This window comes from Pseudophryne corroboree, chromosome 4 (assembly GCF_028390025.1).
Source record: "Pseudophryne corroboree isolate aPseCor3 chromosome 4, aPseCor3.hap2, whole genome shotgun sequence".
Lineage (NCBI taxonomy): Eukaryota > Metazoa > Chordata > Amphibia > Anura > Myobatrachidae > Pseudophryne > Pseudophryne corroboree.
In genome coordinates, this window is record NC_086447.1 from 603,753,648 (window position 1) to 603,761,869 (window position 8,222).

The 8,222-nt window shown below is 45.0% G+C and overlaps 1 protein-coding gene across 1 annotated transcript in view; it reads left to right on the plus strand.

Moving 5' to 3' along the window:
- CEBPZ (CCAAT enhancer binding protein zeta) overlaps nt 1-5,378 on the plus strand; it is a 118,317-nt gene extending 112,939 nt beyond the window's left edge. Inside the window, exon 16 of the mRNA XM_063917575.1 lies at nt 5,236-5,378. Within this exon, the coding sequence (XP_063773645.1) occupies nt 5,236-5,360 (125 nt within the window). The 3' untranslated portion in view covers nt 5,361-5,378. The remainder of the gene's footprint in view (nt 1-5,235) is intronic.
- The last annotated feature ends 2,844 nt before the right edge of the window (nt 5,379-8,222 follow it).

Below are 8,222 nucleotides of genomic sequence, written 5' to 3' on the forward strand. Positions count from 1 at the left end.
TATTTAACCTATTCCTGTGTGTGTGCTCTGCTGTTCAGTATGACTGGGAAAAAAGTTACATGTCTGTCCTGTAACACAAAGTTTTCCACTACCCCAGGGGGGGTCTCTCCTGTGTACTCAGTGCAGTATCCCTTCTCAGGGTAACAGTTCTCAGGAGCCAGCCTGGCTGGACTCCGTTAAGGGGATAATTACTGATATCACCACTGAACCGGCTACGGCCAAGCATGAAAGGCAGGTGTTAAGAAATCTATGGATGATTTTCTAGTTCACACTGCAGACCTCAGAACCGCTTCCCAACCCCCAACCCCCCCCCCCCCCTTCCCGCCCCATCCCCCTCATCATCCCCTGCCAGTTTCACAGAAAAGCACACTGCCCAATGTGCTCCAGTCTGAGGGAGAAGTTGATGGTGATAAAGCAGAGAGAAGTCTATCTCAAGGAGTGGAAGCTTTGATGTATTCTATTACATAGGTCCTAAATATTCCTGATAAGGAAACAGAACCTGATGAGGAATTATTTTTCAATATAAAACCTAAGTCTCTTGCTACATTTTCTTTTTCTAAGGAATTAAACACGCTTTTTAGAGAAGCGTGGATTAATCCTGACAAAAAGTTTCAAACCCCTAAAAGGTTATTGACTTCTTTCCCATTTCCCTCTGAGGGTAGGAAGGTGTGCGACTCCTCCTATGGTGGATACTTCAGTGTCCATGCTGTCACGAAAAATGTGCTACTTGTACCTGGTGCTATCTCCTTAAATGACCCTGCAGATAGCAAGATCAAAACTACGCTCAAATCCATTTACACGGCAGTGGTTGTCGCTCAGAGATCCACAACTGCTTGTGGTTGGATCACAAGGGCCATTGTTAATAGAGGGTTTTGACACCATGCATCAGGATGAGCTTCTAACACTCGTGCATCATTTCCAGGATTCAGTTAACTTAATGAGTGAGGCTATAAAGGAGTTCGGCATTATCAATTCACGCTCTACGGCTATGGTTGTGTCGGCGCGCAGGGCTCTGTGGCCACGCCAGTGGGCAGCGGACGCTGATTCCGAGAAGGGAGTTGAAAATCTCCCCTTTACAGGGGAAGCTTTGTTTGGTGAGGAACTAAACAAGTGGATTTCACAAGCTACTGCCGTTAAGTCCACCTATCTGCCATCCACGGCTCCTCCTGCTAGGCGTGCTTATCCAGGCCCCTCCCTCCTTTTGTGTGGCCAGATTCAGAGGCAGATCCAGAGGTGCTTCTAATGCTGCCCGAGTTAATCGAGGTAAACCACGCAGACCAGCGGCCACTGGTTCCCTGGAACAGGGCTCAGGCTCTACCTCTGCCAAGCCCTCTGCGTGACTGTTGTCCCCGGCTTCAAGGGGAATTTCTGGTGGGTGCTCGCCTCAAGTATTTCAGCCATATTAGGGCGGAATCCTTGGTTAAGAAACCTAATTTCCCAGGGATACCGGTTGGAGTTTCAAGAGTTCCCTTCTCACAGATTCTTCAAATCAGGCTTGCCAGCTTCATCTGCATCACGAGTTACCTTGCTGGATGCCTTCCAATGGCTGCAACAAACGCAGGTTATTTTTCCAGTGCCCCCTCTACTCAGAAACGTGGACTTCTATTCCAGCCTGTTCATGGTACCGACCGATTCTGAACCTCAAGTCTCTGAACCCTTACCTACAGGTATTCAAGTTCAAGATGGAATCCCTGAGAGCAGTGATCTCAGGCCTTCACATCTGGATATGGCCACCTCATCAGGCTTACCTCAGGTTTGCACTGCAGGATACTTCCTTCCAGTTTCGGTCCTTGCCCTTTAGCCTCTCCATGGCACCAATAGTGTTCACAAAGGTAATGGCGGAGATGATGCTTTAACTCTGCGTGATCGGTGTGAACATCATTCCATACTTGGATGATCTTCTCATAAAAGCGGTATCCGAGACTCGGTTGTTGGAAAGCATCGCTCTGAGTACATGGCTGCTGATGGATCATGGGTGGATTCTCAATCTACAGAAATCGCACCTGGAACCATTGCAGAGGCTTCAGTTCTTGGGTGTGATCCTGGACACGGTGTCTCAGAAGGGGTTCCTTCCTATGGACAACGCCTTGACCATTCAGTCAATGGTGCGCTCTGTTCTGAAATCTGCTAAAATCTCGGTGCATCTCTGCATTCGCCTGCAGGGCAAGATGGTAGCCTCTTACGAGGCAATTCAGTACGGAAGGTTCCATGCTTGTCCGTTCCAGCGGGATCTGCTGGGCAAATGGTCAGGGTCACACCTGCACATGCACCAGAGGATATCCCTTTCACCAAAAGCACGGATTTCCCTGTTATGGTGGTTGCAGACCTCCCACCTAGTGAAGGGTCAACATTTCGGAATTCAGACCTGGATTCTCTTAACAACGGATGCAAGCCTCCGCTGTCGGGATGCTGTAACCCAGGGGGCTCAGTTTCAAGGACGGTGGTCACTTCTGGAGGCCTCTCTTCCAATAAACATTCTGGAACATTACAGTGCCCTTCTACAAGCTGCTTCTCTCCTCCAACATCGGGCCATACAGGTCCAGTCGGAAAACGCCACAGCGGTGGCATACATGAACAAGGCGGAACAAGAAGCAGGGCCGCTATGCGAGAGGTGTCCAGGATACTCCTTTGGGCGGAAAGCAACGCCAGAGCCTTGTCGGCCATCTTCATTCCAGGAGTGGACAACTGGGAAACAGACTTCCTCAGCAGACACGATCTGCACCAAGGGGAGTGGGGCCTTCACCCGCGGTTGTTCCAACAGTTGGTTCAGTGGTGGGGCTGCCCCCTGATCAAAATGATGGCTTCTTGTCTCAACAAGAAGCTGCGGTGCTACTGCTCCAGGACGAGGGATCCACAGGCTGCAGTGGTGGATGCTCTGACGGCACCGTGGATTTACCAGTTCGTCTATCTGTTCCCTTCGATTCCTCTCATTCCCAGGGTCCTAAAGAGGGAAAACGTTCAGGCAATTCTGATAGCCCTGGATTTGCCTCGCTTTGCCTGGTATGCAGACCTCCTGGCCATGTCCCTCGACAAGGATCTTCTGCAAGGGCCGTTCGTCTATCCAGACTGTGGCTACATTTGCCGGCATGGCGGTTGTAAGGGAGATATTAGTCCAAAAAGAACTTTCCTCCAAAGTTATCACTACTGTGGTCCAGGCTCGGAAGGTGGTCCCATCTAAGCATGACCACCGCATCTGGAAGAAGTATGTCTCCTAGTGCGAAGGTCGACATTAATCAACTGTAGATTTTCATCTGGGTAGGTTCTTGCTCTTCCTGCAAGCAGGTGTGGATATGCGCCTTCGTTAAGGCCAAGATCTGAACCTTAACGGAGCCTAATCTATTTTCTTCCAAAAGCAATTAGCTGTTATCCCGTAAATCCAGACATTCCTAAAGGGTGTCCTTCGTATTCAGCCACCCTTTGTGCCTCCCACAGCACCGTGGTATCTCAATTTGGTCCTGACCTTTCTGCAATCAGAGTGGTTTGAACCTTTGCACCAGGTGGACTTGAAATATTTGACTTGGAAGATTGTCATGTTCTTGGCCTCAGCGAGGCATGTCTCGAAATTAGGGGCCTTATCCTGTACGAGCCCTTACCGGGTGTTTGACGAGGATAGAGCGGAGCTCAGGACTCGCCCACAGTTTCTGCCTAAGGTGGTGTCTGCATTTCACATCAACCAGCTGATGGTGGTTCCTGTATTGTCTGACACGTCGGTTTCTTCACAATCCTTGGACGTTGTTCGAGCTTTGAAGATTTATGGCAAGAGAACAGCTCGTCACCGGAAATCTTTTTTTTTTTTTTTTTTTTTCTCTATGACGCAACGAATATTGAATGTCCTGCTTCAAAGCAGTCTATTGCTCGTTGGATCCGGATGACAATCCAACAGGCTTACTCTTTGGCAGCCTTACCGCTGCCAAGTTCTATTCAGGCCCACTCCACAAGGTTGGTGGGTTCTTCCTGGGCGGCTGCCCGAGGTGTCTCTGCTTTTTCCAGTTATGCCGAGCTGCCACTTAGTCTGGTTCAAACACATTTGTAAAGTTTTACAAGTTCAATACCTTAGCGACAGAGGACCTTCAGTTTTGTCAATCGGTTTTGTAGGGGTCTTGGCACTCTCCCACCCGGTTTGGGAGCTTTGGGACATCCCCATGGTACTAAGACCAACCCAGTATCCCCTAGGACATTAAAATCGGAATTTGATACCTACTGATAATTCCTTTTCTCCTAGTGCGTAGGGGATACTGGGCACCCGCCTGTGTGTGCTTCGTTTCACTTCCTGCAAGCATTGTTGTTGTGTTTCTTGGTACCGTCTGCAGTTGCTGTCCCTAGTTTCAAATTACGGCTAGCATGGCTATCCTCTTGTAATGATTGTGTGTTGGTTCGTTAACTCACCACTTTTTTCTTATCTATTTTCCTCCTCTCAAAGTATGTCAGTCTCCTCGGTCACTGTTTTCCTAGACTGAGTCTGCAGGAGGGGCATAGAGGGGAGGAGCCAGCACAATGAAGAATTTTTAAAGTGCCATGGCTCCAGTGGACCCCATCTATACCCCATGGTACTAAAATCATCCCAGTATCCCCTACGGAGTAGGAGAAAAGGAATTACCGATAGGTATCAAATTCCTATTTTTTTTTTGAGGGCGATCTGATTGGATAGCCTGTAAAAAAAAATATATTGGTGTAACTGACGTTTTTTGCACCAGTTGTTTTATCCCATCTAATTAAATACCTTATTATGAGTTGTATTATTAACAGGTAATGTTAGTTTGAATTTAAGTTGACCAACTGCGCTTAATGGCTACTATACATCACTCAATAATTGCAGCAATGTCGAGTTGGGGAATCGGGAATATTAAATATGTTTACAAATCTCGATTTCCCCAATTCCGACCGAAGACTGTCAGGATTGGCAAATCATTGATTTTTATAATGAAGAATTTCATATAGGGCAATCACAACTCCAATTAATAAGAACATCTATCAAAGCATGGTATAATTTAGTAATAGTAGTCCTTTATACAAATAGTACATGTTTATCAGTAGCTTTCATATTTGGGATATTTGTTGGTGGGGAGAAAATAAAGCGGTTTGCCTACGGTTTATTTTATTTTTCCAAATAGAAATAATTGTGTCTTGAAAGTTTTGAGAAGTGTGTGAAAGCAGACAAGCCCTGTGCTCTTTGGAGACTTTTTTTTTCAACTGGGCACAACATAAATAATAATTATTTGTAAATTCCCTTATTAGGTATCAAGCAACTCAAATGGGAAGCAGAACGAGACAACTGGGTTCATAATAAAGATGCTAGAAATATCATCAAGAATAAAAGAAAGTTCAAGCAAACAAGAATACATAAAGGCAAAAAGAAATAAATTATTTCATATACTTTTCTTGTGCCTTGTGTAATATATTTATATATATTTTTATTTTATTTTTACATTTCATCTAGTCTTTCATATCAAATGAGCTCTGATGTGACATTGAAAGCAGTCTTCTGTTTAGACATTACAGTGTTGTAGTTTAAAGATTTTGTTGGTGGCATTAACAACATTTTCACTTTCATTTATCTGCCGTTAGATAGCTAAATCCATGGACAGTGCTTACAGTAATTGCCCTTTAGGCTGGCAGTATTACACGCTTGTCAACACAGGCTCTGGAGTAACTTGAGTCGAACACCCATCCTTGCTCCATATGTAGTATAGACCTTTGCTTCAGACTGTCCTAAATAGTTCTAGCCTAGAAAAAGCTTTTCCTTCCTACTTCAGCTCCATGTTGTACAGTCACTCAGATGTCCATTCGTATGTAGAGTAATGGCAAGCTTTACTTAATTTAGCCATCATATAATATTTCTTTAATTAAATCATTAATTAAAACAAATAATGTTTATCAACTTAATTACAACTACCGCTGAACCATTAGGGATTTGTGTTTATAGCAGTACTATGCATATTTACAGTGCAAATATATTCACCCAAATGTTTTTAAATAAAAAAACCTCGCAGCTCTGTTGTAATAGATTTGTGTCTGCAAGTGGCTGAATTGTTCATGTCCAAACAGAATATATTGCCCGGGATCCATATCAGCATCTTGTGATGGTGCAACAAATGGAAGCCATTTAGTAGTCATGAGCTTCTGCAGCTATGTCATTTATTAATATGTCAGTGTGGAATGCAAAGGTACTTTAGCTATTTAGTAAAGGTACATTCACAGCAACCCCTGGGTGAGGTGGCTTTTTTATTTTTGTGCAAATACATTTTATTGAAACATATAGGGCAGTATTCAATAGTTTTGCGTGCCTGAACTTACGTCTAAATCAGGCATGTCCAACCTGCGTCCCTCCAGCTGTTGAGAAACTACACATCCCAGCATGCCCTGACACAGCTTTAGAATTCTCTAACAGCAAAACTGTATCAGGGCATGCTGGGATATGTAGTTTCACAACAGCTGGAGGGCCGCAGGTTGGAAATGCCTCGTCTAAAGTGACGGGAGATTGTGGGCTGCAATTCAATTGTTTTTTTATCCCTGCACCCATAGAAGTCGTCAGGTTTAGCTGAGTGAAGCCGCTAATTCTGACCAAAGTGCTGGGCACGATCGCAAAAAGTGCCACTTGGGTGCCCAATCGGGTCACTTTTCACGCATTTCAGCTCTGCACCCCCAGGGGGTACGAGCTGAAATGCAGGAGCCATTGCGCCCTAACGTAGCAACAGTTTAATTTCTCCGTTGGGTGATATCTAGTGGCTGCCGGCATGCGCCACATTTAAATCTCGCCCATAGAGTGAGAATTACATACTGACACAAATGCATACTTAAGTATCCGTGAAGCTACAGAAAGGATTACAAAACATGAGAAGGACCATGGTATAACAAGGTGATCTTAAGAAAAAAAAATACATTACATAGAATAACAAGTGAAGAAGAAAGAGACCAGTGGCGTAGCAACAGACCCTGCAGTGGCTTGGAGGCGCTGGGGGTACTGTGGGGACAATTGTTCTGGGCCGCCACACCACTGTCTGTGCAGCATAGAGGAGCTGGCGGTGTGAAGAGAAACACAGTTAAAGAGATGGCCCTCCCAAAATGGCTACTGCCTCAGAGGAAAATGTTTATTAAGGATGTTAGATGACGGGGCAACCAGATTGGGAGGAACATTTTCGATAGTATTCAGCAGGTGCGAACAGTGGCCCCCCGCCTGGGAGCGCAGACCTGGGACGGGGGGGAGGGAGGGGGAGAGGGCTTTTTGGCAGGGGGGCGCAAAATTTGTAGTTACGCCACTGAAAGAGACCAATAAAAAGAGACCAGCAAAGGAAAGAGGGAGGGGAAATACAAAGGGTAGTGGAGGAGAAACACCACCGGGGTCCAATAAATAAATACTGGGCTTCTCTCAAGCAACTTGTCAGAGAGGGAGAACTAAGGTGTACCATTAAAAGATTTGTACCTTTTGCAGAATTCCATCCATATCATCGAGTAGGTCCTAAACTTATAAGGAGAAGACGTAATTATATAATCCATAGGTCTACAGATGTGTCGTCCTACATCCTTGTTGCAGTCACTTTAAACAGCCCTTCTAGTCACACCTAGTCGTGTGTTTATTAACGCCGTGCATTTTTTTGTACTTATTCACATAGTTATGTGTGTAGGACGCACAAGCAGACTCTGCTGATTAAAATGATATGCGGAATGCCTATATTCTGTGTGCGACTGCAGCTGGTTCTGCATGCAAATGCTACAAAAGGGTGAGGTATGCAGGTTTAAAAGCCAACGCAAAACCGAGCAAGATCATTATATATGAAGTGGGGACCTACACAACATTTCCAGCAACATGCAGCACATGGGGTACATTTTAGATAAAATGGACAGGCATCGCTACCATCGATACCACCTTTTATAATGAGTCTCAAGCGTAAGTATGTTGGTGAAGCTACTTTTCAAAGATAGACTTCAATTTAGGAACTCTGTTCTCCATGCCAAGATAATTTTGGTGGTGTAGAGAAACTGTGTTCAATTATGAATTTACAGAAAATCAATAATGTATGGGAGGTAGAACTCTGAGATACCACCAGATCCTGAGTCTGTGTATAGCAAATGTCTCTGGACATAAGGAAATGTTTAACCTGGAGATACCTTTAAATCTCATTATTCAGGAGAAACCACTTAACCTGGATATCAGAGAGAGGTATCACTCCGGAGGTGTCCTATAACTGCCCTATCCTTGCAATACCCGCTCTGAACCACATTTT